The sequence below is a fragment of the Planococcus citri genome, chromosome 1 (assembly GCF_950023065.1).
Source record: "Planococcus citri chromosome 1, ihPlaCitr1.1, whole genome shotgun sequence".
In the NCBI taxonomy this organism is placed as follows: Eukaryota; Metazoa; Arthropoda; class Insecta; order Hemiptera; family Pseudococcidae; genus Planococcus; species Planococcus citri.
The window spans coordinates 64,484,770-64,505,722 of NC_088677.1; the positions used below are offsets into that span (position 1 = coordinate 64,484,770).

Here is a 20,953-nt window from a genome sequence, read left to right on the forward strand (position 1 = left end):
AGAAGCTACTGGTTCCTGTGTTCATAATAATGTTATTATTCAGCATAATAATTGGCACTGTTTTTTTCTGCAAGTATAAAAGGTAATCGCGTTGAAATGTTTTTTCACTAGGCATTAAGTACCACTGCTTTAAAACACTAATGCGTAAAATTTGCAGGGAAATGAAAAAAAGAACAAGAGAAATTGCCAACATGACACCAGTGGTGAAAAAGATCGTTGTTCAAAAACAAATTGACATTGATGAAGATCTAAAGGACATTATGGTACAATGGATTTTTATAATTATGTACCTACAAGCAGAAAATACCCGTCCTTCGGACGGGTGGAGTGGAAAGATGGAGCTGCATTTTTAAAATTCATTTATGAGTAAATAAAAAATTGTTTGGTAATTGTCGTCGTATTTTACCTAATGTGGGTAATGACACTAATGCTCCTCCAAAAAAAAAGACCTTTCTGTAATTTGAACCTTTAACCCTCTCCACTTCAGGGGTCAGCTATAGTTCCTGAAAGTACTCCTTTCCTCGATCAAGTTTTATTTCTGAACATCTGAACTATTAGAACAGTTTCCAGGCTGAAAAATTGAAAATTCAAGTATGTACCTATAACCTACCTACATAAAATTTGACACGTCGTGAATCATCTAGTTAGTTTGAGCTCAAAAACTTGCGAAATATCAAACATTTTACTCACCCGTCTTTTTTCTAAAGTCGGCACTTCTGGAATAGACATAATTTTTGAACAAAAATTTGGCTAAAAATGATAAAATTGGTCAATTACTGTTTTTAAATCTTTTTTTCATTTTCATTCTTCAAAGTTTGAAATTTTTATTGGAGAGATCTAGAGCTGTTTTTGTTTATTTACATATGAATGAATAAAAAATTGTTTGGTACTTAATCATCTTATTTCACATTTCACCTGATGTAGGTAATGCCAGTACAACCCCTCCAAAAAAGCGACCTTTCTGTAATTTTCAACTTGAAGTCTCTCCACTCCAGGGGCCAACTCTAGTTCCTGAAAGTTCCCCATTCCTCATAGTTTTATCTCCGAACATTGCTGAACCATTAGAACAGTTTCCAAACTGAAAAATTGAAAACTTGAGTACGTGCATAAAATCTGACATTGTGAATCATTTACGTAGTTAGTTTTTGGCTTGGCTACAAATGAAAAAATTGATGAATTACTCTTTTTAATTTCATTTTTTTCATTTCCAATTCAATATCAGTGATTTTTGGATAGTGGCATTTTTCAGACACAGGCCAAATTATTGTTCTTTGAAGTTCGAAATTTTCATTTTTTCCCGCCAAATCACAGTCACATAAGGTACAAAAGGTCAAAAATGGTCACATAAGATCACGACCGTCCCGACAAATGCGGTCACAATCTTGATGGCCTAATATGATTCTTCTTTCTGGTGCATTGGGTTCACTGCTCTTCTTGATTTTTTTTTTTTTTTTTTTTTTTAAATCGAGTTCAAACGTAAAATTTTATACCTCAGGCGACCTCAGGAATAAAATTGAATGTGATAAAAATTTCTCCTATCAAAGCATTCACCTGCTTTTTGAAGTACTTATATGAATTTAGTGCATATGAGTCAATTTAAAATTGAATTTATCAGAAATTTCCTCTTTTCAGAGAGTCTGACGTACATACATGAGTGTTGAAAAAAAAATTTCAGTATTCTATTTTCTCTAATACAGTAGTGATTTACTGAGCCTGAGGGTTGCATTGCAGCTTTTATCATTCAAAAGTTACGTTCAAAATTGTATACATATTTTTCAAAGTGAACTTTTTTATCCGGGAACCCCCTTAAAATGTTTATTTAGATAAAAAAATAATACCCTGAAAGTTTCAAGAAAAAAAAAATTTTACCTGTCCCTCAAAGGGATTGAAGTTGCATGACCCTTAAGGTACGCAAAACGCTGAGGTGCTCACTGAAAATTTCACGCAATTTTAATTCATTTCATTTTTACTCCTTGCAACTGTTTTTATAACTATGAACCTGAACTGAATAACTTTCTAACAATCAAAGCAACAGCTCTCAGTAAAAAAAAAAATAAGAAAAATAAGGTTCTGGAGCAAATTCAAAATTCTGGAGAAACTTAAAAATCACGCTGGAGGCTCCAGATCGGTGGAAAATGGTGGAATACGGTCTCGGGAGGTTAGTTTTGGACAAAATACAGCGATTCGTGCAAATTTGAAAAATTTCCTCGCAAATGGAAAACTTTTGATTTTTTGGATTTTCTATTTGAAAAAAGCTGGTCAAAAACCACTCTTGAGGTGTCCGCCCCAAAACCGACTCAAATGTGGATAAACTCGTTAAACAGATCAAGTATAACACACAACTCGATTTTTAGCTGCTCAATTTCATATTCACGCCTTCTGGAGCAAATTTGAAATTCTGGAGAAATTGAAAAATCAGGCTGGAGGCTCCAGAATGGCTGGAAATGGTGAAATTTGGATTTGGGTAATTCATATTGACCATTTTTATTGATCAAGTACGTACTTTTTTAAGAAACGCATAAATCGACAAAACAGTCACTTTTGAATTTTCAAAAATTCGCCAAAATTTGAAAAATGAACTTGGGCAGCTGAAAATTTGGATTTGGGGGTTTTAGAACATGCTCTTTCCAAAAATTGCGGTCCCGTTCAAATCGAAGGCGGACAACTCAAGAGGTTCCCTTAGTACATACATACCTAGACCTACCTATTCTGCATTTCTTATCCCTTCACTTTGGTTTTTCTGTTTTGAAGTGTGCCTCTATTTTGATTTTTAAAAATTCATGAATTGGGGTTTTAACATATCAAAAACCTGGCAACACTGTTCCGAACTGCTGTATGGAGATGATACATACTCGTATTTCACAACCTGATAGACTCCTACTACACTTAGAACCACCCCACTTCCAGCACCTACCCTCAATGCAACCTAATACACTCGCTTTGCAACGAAATTTTACCTCGTCTCTCCGCAAACTGGTTTCACCTCCGCAAAGTCCAAAAAAGTCGTCATTTTTTTCAACTTTGAAGCTTTATAACAATTGTCCTTTTAAACTCTTTCAAATTTTTTTTTGCTATAAACACTCTCCAGCTTACAGGCGTTCGTGTGTATAAAAATTCAGAATTTTTGGATCGGCAAGTTTTGAGTTTACCCATTACAAAAAAAGGGGACTTTCCTTTATAGTATTATATGTAGATACGCATACACACACATGAATATCTAATGCAGGCAGGTATAAGCACATAAAATTACATGATTTAAAAGGATTTCTTCCTGATGAATACGTAGAACATGCCCGTCGTTTCAATTCAACGCTTAATGAGGGGTGAAGTTAGAAGTGGGATGGTATCGGATGGAGAATATGAAATGTCATTAGATGAACGTTGGGAATATCCTCGAAATAACTTGCGCATAATAAAACCTTTGGGGGGAGGCGAATTTGGACAGGTTGTTCAAGCCGAAGCGAGCAATATTTCAGGACAGGAAAACGGAACTACAATTGTAGCAGTGAAAATGCTCAAAGGTTAGTCCCCTTCAAAGTGAAATCAACAAGTCACGAGTATAATTACTCGACAAGTGGTAAACTCAAATAGTAAAATAATGTGTTTACTCTAAAATGATATTTTTTCATTTTCAGACAATCATACTGACTCAGACATGATAGATTTGGTATCTGAAATGGAGGTACTAAAAGTTCTAGGAAACCATCCAAACATCCTACGGCTGCTTGGCTGCTGCAGTCAAGGGGGGTCCCTGCTTTTAATTACAGAGTACGCTGATAACGGAAACTTGAAACATTTTCTTGAAAGACACCACCGTCAATCCACCGACCTGGCAGAAATTACTCTTTTGACTTATGCGCGTCAAATTGCAAATGGGATGACTTACCTAGCTTCTATGAAGGTACCTATCTAACTTTGTAATTCACAAAAGACACAAATTTTTTTCAATTTTTAAAAAGGTGTAGGGTAATCTATATTTTACACTTCACAGTGCATTCACAGAGATTTGGCTGCTCGAAACATTCTCGTAACAGCAGACTACACGATGAAAATAGCGGATTTTGGCTTAACCAGAAATGTATCAAATTCGGATTACTACAGGAAAACAACTGACGGTAGACTTCCTATAAAATGGATGGCACCTGAAACTCTATTTGACAACAAATACTCCATAAAATCTGACGTGTAAGATAACTGATAAAATAACCTTGTAAATAAGATGATTAGCTTTAATGCTGGAATTTTACAGGTGGTCATATGGTGTACTATTATGGGAAATTATGACTCATGGAGACAATCCGTACCCTTCTGTTAAAACCCACCTTGGAATGCTTCGCGTTTTGAATGAGAATCGTCGATTGGAAAAGCCCCCAAACGCGTCTACAGATGTGTAAGTGCAACTATAAAGATTTTTCTATAATTGCTTTGTGAAAATGATCTACAAAAAATTATCTACGAGTATATCGCAATTTCGGAGTAATAAGGTTACATCTCAAAAAAGTGAAATTTTACAGGAGAGCGTTTTTCTTTTTTTTTTAAATACTTGATTCGTTATTTTCGTCAACTTAATAATCACATATCATTAGAGAATGAACAGTGACTCATTTTCAGGATTATATATCGTACCTTCGTTTAGCATAAGCATATGAACTTTGAAAAATAAGTTCTTAAAAAGGAAACATTCCAATGTTTGGAGAACATTTTGACTTGTAACATTTCATCAAAACACCCTAATTAAAACCAATTTGGAGGCAAACCAAAGCGTCCTACAAAAAAATTACATTTACCTAGAGCGAAATTGCAGAGAAGTGAATTTCCAATCGTCATCCTTACTGATTCGTTAGTTTTTTTTCTAGAATAATTATATTGAATAGTTTTTGAGGTTTTCTCAAAAAACTGAAATTTCATAATAATGTGCAAATGTCATTTTTATATAGGTATCTTTTGTTTTGGTACAAGACCTAAAGAGCATACTCAACTCAAAGTTTTAATTTTGATTTCGGGGTGTCATACAAACCCCAAAAATGTTGAGATTTTGAAATCGATTTTTTTTAGATGTAACCTTATCACTCCAACGGCACGATATGAAACAAGGGTTATTTTTCACAGGTACAATTTAATGTTGGATTGTTGGAAATATGAACCTGGGCAACGTCCAAATTTCTTAACTATTGTTGAACGCATAACAGAATTATTGACAAATGTTGAGGTACGAGTAACATGTCAAGTATGACGAGGAGAAATCTTTGATCAATTACTATTAATTGAAAATGTGTTGCTTTTGTTTTGTTCTGTTTTTTAAAATTTCGACATTCAGGTGGTCAACGAGTCGTCTGACGAATTCGATTCAAAAGACGCAATCTCTACAACAAACCCCACTGAATTGGACAAATTGATTACAAACTGCTCGCATATAGAGAACGAATATTTTCTAAGTTAAACAGTAAATATAAACTCATTCATTGTTATCATAATACCCAAGTACATATGTAAATTCAGTTTTAGGTTTTAAGATAGGTACATATTAAAATTACATACATTTAGGCGTTCTTTCATTAATCCTCGTCAGAATTAATGTTGCATGGGAAATGAAAGGGGTTGAATGTTCAGGGAAGGAGGGCTCTCCAAGCATGATAATGTGATATAACCCAGATGGAATAGTTCATATTTAAAAAAAATTAATCATATCTCCCACGTGTTTATGAAATTTTCTAAGACGGAAAGAGGGGAGAGGTGGCGATCTGTAGCATGAGAATTCAACCTTCAACAGACTAATGCTGATATTCAGAAGCAGATCTAAACATCAGCGTGTAAAAAATCAACAAATTGGGTCCAAATTCAAGTCGACGTTGTACAAATATGCGTATTTGATAATGTATTGAGAGAAAATAAATTTTTGACCAAAACTGACCACTCATATCGGGGAAAATCGTGAAAAAATCAGTTTTTTGCATTTTAGAATGTCTTTCACCCATAATAAAAAATGCTGGAAAAAAATATGATGTGAAATTGCGCATCAAGTAGAGATGCAGAAATTACATTTTTTCTGTTATTGCACCTTCTGAAGAAAGTTACCAAAAGTTTCCATCGAAAAACTGAAAAATGTGCATTTCACTTGAAAGACATGTTGGAAAAAATTTCCACGAATAACCATTGGTATGTATCTCCAACCGCTGCAAGAATATCATTTACATTCCTTTAGGAGGAGGTTAGGGCTGAACTAGCGATCTGAAAATTTTGTCTCGGGGAGTTTTGTACCCTAAAGACCAACTTTCCATGGCCAATTTTAAAATCCCAGCCAGAGGGAGGTGATTCGCCCATCTTACGTGACTGTGCTCTTTTATCAGCGAATTCACGAACTACAAATAGGTACTGAAATCCCCATTTCAAAAAATCGAGAAACGTAGGTATAGCCAAAAAATTTTTAATTTCTTTGCATGTTTTTGAAATTGGCACCGCTACAACATATTTTTCCAATTTCAGAAAATTATACCTGTCTTATTGGCACAATTAAAGCGTAATATTCGAGGAGAAAATACCCAAGTTATTTCAAAACATAATTTGCACTAACAATAAGATTTAACTGATAAACTTTTTGGAAGTGATCAGTGATGGCAGACTAGAATTTTCCCAAGTGTTGCCAGAATTTCGAAAGCTGTGTCCCCCTAAACGAGACTATTCAGAGTAACACCCCCCCCCATGGTTGATTTTTATACATTTTATTGAATCAAAATTAACAAAACGGGACAGTTTACGGTGAAAATAAGTACTAATGGCTTTTCAACAGATGGGTAGTAATATCTCCAGAAGAGGAGACGTGAGGTCAAAAATTTGAATGGAGAGTTTTGAAATCAAACTTTTGAACCACATTCAACTCAATTTTTAACCAATCGAATTCATTCAAAAAAGTGTCATGAATTTGTGAAAATTGTAGAATCCAGAAAGTGGGGATTGTTCAAAACTGATAACATTTTCATAACGAATGAAAGATGAACCATTAAGAAGCGATGAGGGATCAAGATTTTAAAATTTGAGCAAGTAGTTGATTTTTCAACAGGAAACAACAAAGAAAAACTCAAATGTCACTCATTTTCAAATTTCAACCTGAGTGCATCTCCAGATTTTGCGATTCTGGATCAAATTGATCCAATGGTTCTCAAAATGAAAGGTTAAAAATAATTGTAGAGACAGAATTTTCATCATTTGCAATTTGTTTGATTGTTGTCACATTTCTTATCATAAGTTTCATGATGTGAAATATATTTGAATTTCGTGTTGATTCTGTCCTCAATCGTAATTTCAGAATTAGGCAGACAATAATGATCTTCTGAAAATGATGACAGGCCACAAAAATTCCAGATTTGTTTCTTTTTTACCTGACATAATACGAAAAAAAAAGGGACTAAGTAAACCTAAATCATTAAGCAAATAATTCGCTATAGGAAGTAATTTTCAATCAGTATAAATAACAATTTACGAATGAGCTCTTGAAAATATTAAATATGGCATATGGCATCAAAATTTCACAGGCCAAAATAATTTTTAAAATTTCAAACATTTTAAAAACCTCCAAAGTGCGCGTATCCGTTCTATTATGTGAATCGTTGCTCGGTTTGTCTAGGGACTAATTACGTAGGTAGTTCTTTCCTGTTTTTCATTGAAATTATCTCGTACACTCATAAAACGTCGATATTTGATTGCTCAACTCAGCGGAAAAAATTATTTCACGTGAAGCGAGATTACAAAAAAACATACAATAGGTATCATTTAAAGGATATCAACGTTTTGATAAATTTTTTATTAAAAATTTAGTTCGATTGAAACGACGACACTGAAAAAAAAAGTCAAAAATGCTCACGTCACAGTGGTTCCCATTTTGTATGCGATTTTTCACGATTATAATCCCCTTCTCCTCACTAATTATCCTCATATTTCATCATTCTATTGAAAACTCAAATATTAGGGAAAATACTCGTCAGTATCCAACACAAACATGCATTTTTCAGCTTTACCCTAAAATAAATAATTTTTGGGCCATGAACATTTTATTTAAAAGTTTAAAAAGCACTTAAATTTATTATCGCAAAAGATTCGTTTCAGATGGCAATTTATAGAATACCACGTAATCACGATCAATTCCAATCGAGATTAAATAACGCGAAATGAATCATTTCCGTCCCATATTAATGATGACTAGACACAGACAAATTTCCGAACTGATAGGTAATTCCACGCAGAATATTACAGCATTTACATTAAATCATAAAGAGAATTTGATTACTTGTAAGTCAACGCGAGAACTGCGAAATTTAACTATTCAAAATGTTACCACAGATTCATGTTATTTTTGTTATTTTAACGTTCGTTCAAGTCTTGAGCGGAGTCAGCAGCATAGATGAAATTGGTAAGTTCAACATTTTTGAATACCTACAGCTGGTAATATTTTTACAACTACGCAGCGTGGCCAACCTAGCACAAAATTTGACAGAGTGGTTGCCGAATTCGTGCACTTTTCCCATTAGGTTACACATATTATTGTTTATTTTTATAAGCTTGGCAAGAGAAGGATTTTAAATGTACATAGAAGTGCATGGGTACCTACGAGTTTGACTGTTTTTTAAAAATTGACCGCTATGACCATTTGCACCACTGCGTACCAAAATATTTGTCCACTTTTATACATGATATTTTCCCATGTTTTAACATAATGTATACTTACTTACTTACTTAATTAATACAAAACCTTTGAGAAACAATTTTCAAAAGCTCGAAATTACTCAAAAATTGGTGATTTGAAAATTTCTAATTATTCAGCAGAATCCTAAAGGTTATCTTGGACTTGATGGCAATGACACATATCTATTATCTACACAGCTAGCAACATGGCCCTTTTTTCATTTCTTAGGAAATTACCCTTCCAAATAAAATATGAATCAAAATTGCAATTGCTCAGCATTTACTCATTACAACTGAGCAAAAACTAATCTATTCCCTCCACCTCAATGATTCTCATTGTTAGCAGCATATCTGCTACATTGTATATTTTTATCTCGTTTTCTCGCTCTCCTTCGTTTTCGTTCGGTTGTATCCGATCTTAGCGCAGGTACTTTACCTATTTGTGCTCTGCATCGATGTTTTTACGTCATTCGTTGTATCTATGTACCTGTTTGTGCATAATTGTGCTTATTATGTTCAAGTACGATCGAATTATACTGTTTGATCGTTTCTGTGTTCGTTTTTTATTCGTACAATTTTTTATCGTGTATATTCACGAAACAATGGTCCTCCGAGCCGGATATCTAATTTCCGGGAACAATTTAATTCGTAAATTTTCGTAAAAATTTGTCGTTTTGGTGTTCGTTTTGGACCAAATATGGTCAAGTTTTCGCAAGAAAAATCGCATTCGTAAGTTGAACTGATTATTTTCATTCGTAATTCGAAATTTATTCGTTATTATCGTTCGTTCATCCTGAATAATTCGAAAGTTTATTCGTTATTATCGTTCGTTTCATCATGTCGGCTGAAATTGAGAAGAAGAAGAAAAGTTTGACTCGAGAAAAAAGGGTAATCACGTTGGGTTTGACCAGAGATGCTGCCACCGTCTCAAGTTTATTATCCCAGAACCCTTCCTCTACAGTAGTGAATCAACTCCATGCCTACATGGACTCATGGAAAGATAGCCTTGGAAAGTTGAAATTAATCGATGACCAATTTATGGATCTTATCGACGATAACAAAACCATCGAAGAAATCACTGCTGAAGAGGTGAAAATTCTTCACGATTACGAGACTTGGCGAACCAACTTTCACAAAAACGTGGGTAAGGTGAAAACATTCGAGTCAAAAATTACTCCAACGTCACCACAACCTCAAACTACTCGTCGTTCGACCAATTTGTTCGATAATACGTTGGTGAATCCCATCTTGAAACTTCAAGATATTCCAGTGCCACTATTCGATGGCAATTACGCTTCGTTTCCTGATTGGTGGGCAGAATTTTCTTCGATGATCGATTCCAACGAAACCTTCGATAATTTTCAAAAACTCTTTCTGCTCAAGTGGTGCATGGTTGGTAAAGCAGAAAAGTTGCTAAAAGATATCGGTAATGGTGGTGAAGTTTACCAATCCACCTTGGCAGATTTATATAAGGAATTTTTTAATCGTCGTCGTATTATTTCCGAGCATTTTGCCAACTTATTCGACTTGCCACCAATCAAAAATTCTACAATTCGTGATAGTGTAGATTTAGTTCGAAGGTGTTTACGTGGGTTGCGAGTATGTGGATTAGAACCGGAAAAAATGTCTCCAATGGTCGCTTTTTGGGTCGCGAAAAAACTGCCAGACAACCTTCGCCGAGACTGGGAAAATCAGAACCATGATTTTTCCACATATCCCTCATTCGAATCTATGGCAACCTTTTTGATCAATCGGAGTTTTGCGGTGGAAACCAGTGTTGATAAACCAGAGAAAGAAAAGCCAAATTCGAGTTCCAGTGTTGGCGGAAAATCTGTCAAGGGCAATAAAGGTTCGTCTGTTCCAGAAAAAAGATCGTTCGTCGCTTCGCCAACCTCTCCAGCCCCTCCAAAGTGCATTTTATGTGATGAAGTGCACTACCTGAATCAATGTCGCAGCTTTTTAAGCAAGAATGTTTCGGAAAGGTTTGAAATTGTAAAATCGTATAAATTATGTTTGAAATGTTTTAATGCTAATCATACTGTGTCGAATTGTAAATGGAAAAATTGTAATCGTTGTCGTGGTAATCATAATACGTTGCTACATAGGGAATATTCGTCCGGGTCTGTTGGTGGAAATGGACAAAATTTAGGTTCGAATTTGTCTCATTCTGGTGCTAATAATGGTCCAACTGGACAAAGTGGTTCTACTGGGTCAACAGGTCAAAATGTTCCTCCTAGTGGCCAACAAGGGTCAATTGCTATGACAAATTGTGCTTTGTCATCGAATAAGACTGTATTTTTGTCAACTGCAGTAGTGAAAATTCAAGGCCCAAAGGGTATCGAAAAGGGAAGAATTTTTTTTGATCAGGGTTCGGAAGTTTCGTTAGTGACTAGGGAATTTTGCAATCGTGCGAAATTGAATTTAACTCGTTCGGAAGAGCCTACTGTCTTGTTTGGCATCCATAATGACTCAAAAACTTTGGAATATGGTACTCAATTTGTGATAAAATCTCGTCTGTCTGATTTTAGTATTGCTGTTTCAGCAGAAGTAGTTGATAAAATACCCTATAGTGTAAATCGAAGTGATGTGAAAAGTGTTTTGGGCAATTTTCCTTATCAATTTGCCGAATCATTAGATTTACCTTATAATACGGTTGATGTACTTTTAGGCAGTGAATATGTTGAGTTCGTTTTGAAGGAGAAACGTTACTTCTTTGAAGGGATATGCCTTAGAGATTCTCATTTCGGATTTGTTATCTCCGGTTCTGCTAGAAAAACTACATTTTTTTCAGAAAAAGCTTCGTTCAGTTCTTTTTGTGGTTTGTCTAATAATGAATTATCAGATCAATTTGATCGTTTTTGTCGTATAGAAAATATTTCAGATCTCGATGAAACAAAAAATGAAACTATCGTAGAACATCGTTTAATTCGTGAACATTTTGATAAAACCTACTCTCGTGACGAAAATGGTAGATTTATATTGCGCCTACCTATTAAACCTACAGTAGTAAATTTGAAAGGGTCGTTTCATAAAGCTAAGATTATGTTGTTAAAATCTGAGCGTCGTAGGTCTGAATTAATTCGTAAAGCATATTGTACTTTCATGTCCGAATATGAACATTTGAATCATACGTCGAAATTGAATAATTTTAATGGTAATTGTGATACTGATAATGTCTATTATATTCCTCACCACATCGTAAAGAAAGAAACTAGCTCGACAACGAAATATCGAGTCTTTTTCAACGCTTCTAGTAAAGACGAGTCGAATACCTCGTTAAATGACCATTTATATGATGGTCCTGTTATTCAGCCAGAGCTTTTTACCAACGTTATTTGCTTTCGTGATTTTATTATCGCATTTGCAGCTGATATCGAACATATGTATCATCAAATTTTAATGCATGTCGAAGATCGAAAATACCAACGAATCATTTGGCGTTACAATAGGTCCGATCCTATTGAAACTTGTGAATTGAACACGTTAACGTATGGCACAAAACCTGCCGCGTTTTTGGCTACGTATTGTTTGGAAAAAGTAGGTATCTCAATTCATGAAAAATCTCCTCATGCTGCTAAATCTATTCGTTCTCATTTTTATATCGATAATTTAATGACAGGCGCTGATAGTGTTGAGGAAGCTATTGAGCTACAAAAAATTATACACAATACGTTGCAAAATTTTGGATTTCCTTTGAGAAAATACATGAGCAATTCAACTGAAGTTTTGAAACAAATTGATTCGTCGTTAATCGAGCCGCTAAATTCTCGTATTTTAGGCGGAGATTCGTTCATTTATGTACTCGGTTTAGTGTGGTGTCCGATACCAGACACTTTGCATGTAATGCTAAATCTAGATACGTTACCTAAGCAGATAACGAAACGAATAATGTTGTCCGATGTATCGAAGGTATTTGACGTACTCGGCATGTTATCACCTGTTACTGTGAAGGCTAAAATTTTGTTGCAAGAATTATGGCGAATCGCGATTGATTGGGACGATCCGATATCGTCAGAAATCGAAAATGAATTTTTGGCTTATCGTTTGGAATTGGAAAAGTTGAAAAATTTCTCTGTACCTCGGTTGTATTGCTCTAATGATGATATCGTTTCGAAGCGTCTCATTGGTTTTTCTGACGCGTCTACGCGTGCTTATGCTGCTGTAGTGTACATACAATGTGTTGATAATTTCGGTAATATTATCAACTCGTTCGTTTGTGCTAAAACACGTATCAAACCGCTCAAGGAAAATAATATACATCGTTTGGAATTACTTGGAGCGCTTTTATTAGCTAATTTATTGAATCGTATTTGTAATGACTTGAAATTTGATCGTTCGAAAATGTTTGCCTTTTGTGATTCTCAAGTTACTTTGTGTTGGATTAATCATCCTATCTCAAAATTAAAACAGTTCGTTTCGAATAGGGTGGAAAAAATTACAGCAATAATACCAAGTAATCGTTGGTATTATATTGATACAAAAAGCAATATCGCTGACTTGGCAACTCGCGGCATTTCTGCTGAAAATTTATTGAAAAATAATTCGTGGCTAAATGGTCCAACATGGTCTGACAATGATTTTAAAACTATCACCTCGACATCGTTCAAAAGTACTGAAAAGGTACTTGAAACATATGATATGTTGATATGCTTTAACGTGATCGCTAATGAAGTCATTCCACTGTTGATTTTGAATCGAAATTCGTCTTTTTTGAAAAGCATTGGTGTTATGGCCTATGCAATTCGTCTTTTAATTAACGTAACCACGATTAAAGATAAATTTGTGAACAGTTTGATCGAAGTTCCAAAGACCAAATTACTAACATACTAACCCTCGAAGAACGTGATATTGCTTTGCATGTGCTTATTCATTTTGCTCAAATGGAACATTTTCGAAAAGAGTACATTGCTCTCATTAATCAAAAACCAATTTCGAAACGTAGTCCTTTACTTTCGTTGAATGCTAAAATTTTTCTTCAAAGGGATAATCTGATTCGCGTAAGTGGTCGTTTAGAGGCCTCAAACTTTTCCTTTGAATTGAAACATCCTATTATTTTGTCGAAAAATTCTCGTTTTCTGGAACTTTTTATTGAGCATATTCATCGAAAATATTTTCATGCCTCAAAATCGTTTTTATTGAATTTTGTTCGTAGCAAATTTTGGATCGTCGGAGGTGGGTCCTCAATCATAAAAAAGGTGCTTCGAAAATGCATCCTTTGTACTCGTGAAAATGTTACTCAAGTTCGTCAAATTATGTCTGATTTACCTCGCGAACGTGTTACTATTTCAAGGCCATTTACTACTACTGGTGTGGACTTCTCAGGCGCATTTCAAGTGAAATGCACAAACCATCGTTCGACAAAATTTAATAAAGTATATGTTTGTTTTTTCGTCTGTTTCGTTTCACGTGCTGTGCACATAGAATTGGTTGAAGACATGACGACTGAGTCATTCCTTGCTGCTCTTGAACGTTTCGTAAGTCGACGCGGACTTCCTAACACCATTTATTCAGATAATGGTTCAATTTTTATCGGTGCCTCGAATGTCTTATCACATTCTCAAAAATTGTTAAATTTCGCGAATCTAAATTCGATTCGTTGGCGTTTTATTGCTCCGCGAAGTCCACATCAGGGTGGTATTTGGGAGGCTGCAGTTAAGGCCGGAAAAGCTTGCCTGTTGAAAGCTATTGGTAACCAAACGTTGAATTTTTCAGAATTCAATACTGTTCTATCGAAAGTCGAAGCTATACTGAATTCGAGACCAATTTCCTACCGTAATGTGAACCAAGATTTAGAGCCGTTGACCCCAGGTCATTTTTTAGTAGGTGGTTCGTTGCTTGAAACTCCTATTTCTGACGATCATTCGATCAAATTAAATTCTCGTTTTCGGTTATGGAGAAATATTGTGGATTCGTTTTGGCAATCTTGGCGTCATGATTACCTAAATCAACTTCAAACTAGATTTAAATGGAAGGAAAAATTTCCTAATTTGAAGGTCGATGATGTAGTTTTAGTAAATTCGCCTAATGAGCGTTCGATGTATTGGCCTTTAGGACGAATTATTGAAGTTTTTCCAGATAAAGAAGGCGTTGTACGTAATGTGATGGTTAAGACAAAGGATGGTATCTTTAAAAGAGCTGTTCAAAAATTAGTACTTTTACCAGTCAATGACTGAAATTTTCGTTTTGATGTTTTAATTTGATAATTACTTCGATGTAATTAGTTTATATGTACTTATTTGTTCATGATATTTTTCTTAAATTATTGTGACAATTTTGTATACTTCCTAGTACTAATTTAATTTTCTCGGATTTGTCAATTTTTTTTCTCTCTCGATTTTGTCAATTTATTGCACTGATTTGTAATCATTTTCTCGATTTTGTAATAACTTGTATACTCGATTTTGTAATTTTTATTTTTTATTTTTTATTTTTTTACTGTATTTTCTTCATGGACCAAATTTGGCCTCCTTCGTTTTCGTTCGGTTGTATCCGATCTTAGCGCAGGTACTTTACCTATTTGTGCTCTGCATCGATGTTTTTACGTCATTCGTTGTATCTATGTACCTGTTTGTGCATAATTGTGCTTATTATGTTCAAGTACGATCGAATTATACTGTTTGATCGTTTCTGTGTTCGTTTTTTATTCGTACAATTTTTTATCGTGTATATTCACGAAACACTCATATTCTGTAAAATTTTCATAATTTTCAGAACAAATGGTTGGATAGTTTAAAAGAGAGGGCCGTTTGTTTTGCCGCCACCGAAAAAAGGTTATTTCTGAAATAGCGTTAATTTCACCGCCAGGGTATACCTACAATACTAATACGTAATACGTATCCATCTGTTCATATGTCCATGAAATGAAATAGCCCAGGCAAAATACAATTTGACCCAAACGTAATTGCGCGATCAAAGATTTTTTTGGTGAGTATTGTCTAGGGTGGTGTGCTGAACAACATACTAAAAGTCCCCGCCCCTACCCCACGAGCTAATTCTCCCACAATGGATCAAAGTCCCCCGAAATCAATTTTTCGTCAAAAACTCCATGAAATATTAAATTTTGAGTGAAATGAGCTTAGTGATCATTTCATTCCCTCTAAAATATCTATCAAATGAGCAATCGACCAACTCCCTATCCCAAGGGGGTGGCGCTACGACCCCGCAATGTGATGTGATTTTAATAACTTTACATTTTATGACTTTGGAAGTTCGGACTTTGAACCTATTCTAATTGATCAAATGAAGTCAAACTTGGGGAATGGGATTCTTTTGGGAGCTAGAGTTGACACAATGGGTTTCCACTTTATATTCTGCCTTAAATGGGGTGGGGATGACCTAGGAAGTTGAGATTTGGATATGTTGATTCGATTAGTGAATATCTTGAGGCGATTGCCCATAGCTTGTACTCGTGAATTTGAATCATTTTCCAATTACCTATACCTATGTAGTTATAATTTAATAATTTTCATTCTAATAAAATATACTTAATTTCATTTTTTATCTGAATTACGCAATCTTTCACCATGGCGGCAAAATAAACGCTATTTCAGAAATGAACTTTTTCTGGATGTACCTAGGTACGAGCCTTTTAAAAGGGCATTCAGGTATAATTTTAAATTACTTCCTTCAGACTGAGACCAATAGTGTGCCACGCACACTGAAAATAGTTATGTATTGGTGTATTCTACTTATAAGCAAAGCCTCAATACGATTTTCAAACTCAAGTTTTTTTTTTTCAGATTTGAAGAGTGATTGTAAAGCATTACATATTAACCAATACAATTCCAGCCATTTTTTTCCACTTTCTAAAAATAACGGAGGAGAAATAACATTGGTCTTTTACGTGAAATGCAGCTATGACGCTCACATATTCCTTTCGCCAACGCCAAACTTTCCAACATCAAAGGAACAAGACAAGGTGTACGAAATAGTTTTGGGTGGTCACTTTAATTCGTGGTCAGCAATCCGAAAGAAACCAGAATCTAAATACCTCCTGCAAATTAATGAGGCAACTGTTTCACTGGATGAATGGCGTGAATTTTGGATCCGTGTATCTTCGAATGGAATCATTCAAGTAGGAAAGAGTAAAGAAAATAACGCGTTCATGCTTTGGAACGATCCGGATCCGTATACAATCAACTATTACAGCTTTTCCAGTGGGAGTAATACCGACGTATATTTGTTCCATCAATGCTTCAATCAAATAAGTAAGGAAATTATTGAATTTATCGTATTTTCACATTTTTCTAATTTCCGAGGTACTAGTCATTACTTCAGATTAGAGGAGGTAGAGATGACGAGGATTTGATTTTTCAACATTTTCTGGAATGGAATAGTTTACAAATTGGCTAAAAATTCACATTTTGAATCAGCACTCTGGAAATTTTGCGATAACCACCAACACTTTTTTCTCTCAAAAATACCCCCCCCCCCCCCCCAACCTGAAGACTCATATCTTTCCTTCAAGGGTGTCTTGACAACTAAATTTTTCCAAATGATTTTCAACTCAAAATGGAGGTCTCTAATGGATTTGGTCGAAATCCTTCAACACGTTACTCTGCGATTCTCCCTCTCCCTAACGTATGTAAAATGTACAACAGTATGAATACCTAGGTACTTCCGGCAGTTTCGCTAGTTTTGTCTACTAAAAAATGCAATACACAAGACATTTTCTGCATCGGTAACTGGCATGCGTGTGGAATAGCATATTCCGGTAAAGTCTGCTTCAACTAGGTAAATTTTTTTCGATTTTTGCTAATCATTTTAGTAAAAGTACCCAAAATGGGATTTTCAATTTTTGGATGCATAAATCTGACCATCTCTTTTTTCCCAAAAAAATGAGTTCTTAATTTGGTCCACCCAACAAATGAACACTTTTGAAGCCTTCAAAAATCCGGTTTCTTTGCTCATGACACTTCGAATTTCCGACATCATTAGGTCTTTGGACGTTTTCTACCTATTCTGCGATAGGTTTTTCTATGCAAAAAGTACATATCAAAAAATTCACATATCAAGCAGTTGGAATTAGATCATACGTTATCATTAATTTTGATCAGAAATTACTCGTACTTATGTACTTACTCAAATCGATACACAAACCAATTGCAGTATTGAAATCAGCGCAAAATTTATTTTTAGAACCAAGATTATTTATAGAAAAATTGTATACTTGCAGCAACCACATTAAAAACGCAAACACCATCGATTTGCACCAAGAGAACATTTTTTCGAGAAACAACTTTTTGAATTTGTCGACAAAGTTTGGCTTTAGAGACTTCAGGATGGTTTTATTCGTTTTGTCTGTAAAAAATACACGTGGAAATATTTTTTCAAAATTTTTCGTGGCATTAGTTTAAAAGATAGGTAAGCGGTGTTTGGATTTAGAGCACTGGTCAATAATAGAACACTTCATTTCACTCTTAGGTATAAAAAATGGGTGGGATTTATCAGCATGATAGTTTAGGGTGTTTCAACAACAAACATGTGTATGTTTTCATGACGAAGTAATATAATGCCTGGCCATATAAAAATTGAACGACAAAAAAAAATCAGCAACGGAAAATAAAAAGTAGCCCAAATGCAGTCAACGACAGATCAAAAAAAATACACGACATTTTTTTATAAGATAACGACGAAATTGAAGGGTACACGGAAAGAACGGCATAACTGGTATTTTGCAAATTTTACAGGAGAGCGTTTTAAAGATTGAAATGTTTCTCAGTTTGAAAGTAGAATGTTTCAGATATATTCCTGAAGTCTATTATAACAATTCTGAGCATGAAAATATCATTCACGAGTTATCAGAATACATTGAAAGCATTTTTAAACTAACGCGCAAGCAACAAGTTATGCCGTTCTTTCCGTGTAGGTAGTAGGTATCCTTCAATGAGAGTAATTCTACTGTTTTAGCAACACTCAGACTGAGACCATTAGTGTGCCATACACACTGAAAATGGTTATGTATCCGTGTATTCTATAAACACCGCCTCAATATGCTTTCAAACAAGTTTTTTTTTTCAGCTTTGAAAAGTAATTGCAAGGCATTACATACTGAATCATACGGTTACAATGATTTTTTTCCAATATCTAAAAGTAACGGAGGAGACGTAATGTTGATATTTTACGTGAAATGCAAACGAGATGCTTTCATATTGCTTTCGCCAACGCCAAACTTGCCAATATCAAAGGAACAAGAAAGGGTGTACGAGATAGTTTTGGGTGGTGGCACTAATACATATTCAACAATCCGAAAGAAACGAGGAGGTCCAAATATCCCGGAAAATTTTGAGGCCAATTTTGTTTCACCGGATGAATGGCGTGAATTTCGGATCAGTGTATCTTCGGATGGAATCATTCAAGTAGGAAGGAGTAGAGGAAATAACGTTTTCCTATATTGGAAAGATCCGGATCCGTATACAATCAATTATTACAGCTTTTCCAGTTGGGATAATTCCGAAGCAAATTGGTTCCATCAATGCACAAATCAAACTGGTATGGAAATGATTGAATATACCTTACTTTCACATTTATCTCATTTCCTAGGCACAAATCATCATTTCAGGTCTTAGGAAATAGAGATGACGAGAATCTGATTTTTCAACATTTTTTGAGATTCACAAATTGGTTGAAAATTCACATTTAAATTAGCACTCTTGCAGTTTTTCGATAACCACACAAAACGGATATAAATATAAAAAATTGCACCTTTCAGACCGAGACCAAAAGATGTCTTACACAAGTTGAAAACTACGATTTTTTCAAAAATACTCTTTAGTTTCGAGAGGCTGATACATTTTTGTTGGATTCTTAAAAAAGAATTTATCATCCAAACTGCAATGATTGTTTGATTTGATGAGGAATGGCCCTTATGATTTTCTCTATGCCTATTTTTATAGAAAAAAATTCATGTACGAGTATTCCTTCGCCATGCGGGCCAAACAGCGAATGTCGAGTAGAAAATAATCTCACAGTATGTTCTTGCCAGAACAACTACATTGGTTCGCCTCCGACGATGATGTGCAGACCCGAATGCAATAATTCAGACTCTGAGTGCCCGCAGAACAAAACCTGCCGACAGTTAAAATGTCAGGATCTCTGTGTACTTAAAGAAACGTGCGGTTATAATACACAGTGTCAAATGAATAATCACGAGCCTATATGCAGTTGTTCACCTGGATTCACAGGAAATCCAATCACATACTGCACAAAAGAAGAAGGTCAGCAGCGCACATCTTTTTTACAAATGCCTATCTTAATTTTCAACTCAATTTCTGGCTCCATCTTTTCAATGCCGAAAATTAATCCCTTGGTTTTGAAAATATAATATATTGTATTTTGTGGTTGACTCCAAAAGTTATCGAGACTGATCAAAACGAGCTCATTATAATAATTTTTTGGCGCGCTATGCGTACGTGTAGATAGGTATGCATATTGCATACTTCATTCCTGACAACATCAAGCAGATGGAAAACATTCTTAAATACATCAAAGAAATCAATCTTTCAAACCAAATCTAGACAAACCCCTCGAAACTGGGCGTAAAAATCCTGGCAATTATATACGCCCAGTATAAAAAAATGTCAAAAAAAAAAATTTCGATTTCAAAATGATGAATTTTTTGACGGGAAAGGATACAAAGTTTTGCATATTTTTATATTTTTCGCAACATGAAACTTAAAACTGTGGAAAAAACGGGGCATTCTAAAAAAATGCCATAGAAAAAAAGAAAACTGAAAATTGTGTAAAATTTTCTTGGATTATTTATTTGAAAATATGTACCTACAATAATTTAGGGTATTCTCACATTTTTGTGCTTGTAACGTCAGATTGCCTTAATGAGAAAACCATGCATCCCGAGAAAAAATACTCACAATCAGAACAAAAAGTGTACCTAGAGCATAAATTTCGTTTTTTCCACAATAAGCTTTTTTTTTAAATAAGATGCGTTGTCCAAAAGATATTTGTGAGAAACGTAAAACTTCTTGGATATTTATTCAAGTATAAATCCTAACATAACTAAAAATCGCATTTAATATGTACTCATGTTTGCGCCCTTCTGTGGCATTTTTCGATCATACCATGAAAAAGGGGATACCTAATTATTCTCCATCAGAATCTAACGAATTTCGAGTTCATTTTTTTATGAGAGGAAGAAAGGATTTCTCCACAGGAAAAAAAATGTTCATGAAAGTTGGTAAACTATTTGAAGAGTGATATTCCAAAACTCGCTTTGTCCATTTTCACAACTTTTCAGGAAAGAGGAAAAACAGTTTCCCTT

At 34.7% G+C, this 20,953-nt stretch overlaps 3 protein-coding genes across 3 annotated transcripts in view; 2 read left to right on the forward strand and 1 right to left on the reverse strand.

Annotated features, from left to right (window-relative positions):
- disp (dispatched) overlaps positions 1 to 20,953 on the reverse strand; it is a 344,626-nt gene that overhangs the window by 212,362 nt on the left and 111,311 nt on the right. The window lies entirely within an intron of this gene.
- On the forward strand, positions 9,106 to 19,167 carry LOC135833326 (uncharacterized). Its single transcript, XM_065347071.1, has 2 exons — positions 9,106 to 16,883; positions 18,697 to 19,167. The coding sequence occupies exon 1, from the start codon at positions 9,514 to 9,516 to the stop codon at positions 13,504 to 13,506; it is 3,993 nt and encodes a 1,330-aa protein (XP_065203143.1). The 5' UTR covers positions 9,106 to 9,513; the 3' UTR covers positions 13,507 to 16,883; positions 18,697 to 19,167.
- LOC135835969 (uncharacterized) lies at positions 14,112 to 14,849 on the forward strand. The gene has a single exon (XM_065350503.1). It carries the CDS (start codon positions 14,112 to 14,114, stop codon positions 14,847 to 14,849), a length of 738 nt encoding a protein of 245 aa, XP_065206575.1.

Bases quoted from the DNA above. Each gene is read 5' to 3' on its own strand.
- LOC135833326 (XM_065347071.1), top strand. From the start codon at position 9,514: ATGTCGGCTGAAATTGAGAAGAAGAAGAAAAGTTTGACTCGAGAAAAA.
- LOC135835969 (XM_065350503.1), top strand. From the start codon at position 14,112: ATGACGACTGAGTCATTCCTTGCTGCTCTTGAACGTTTCGTAAGTCGA.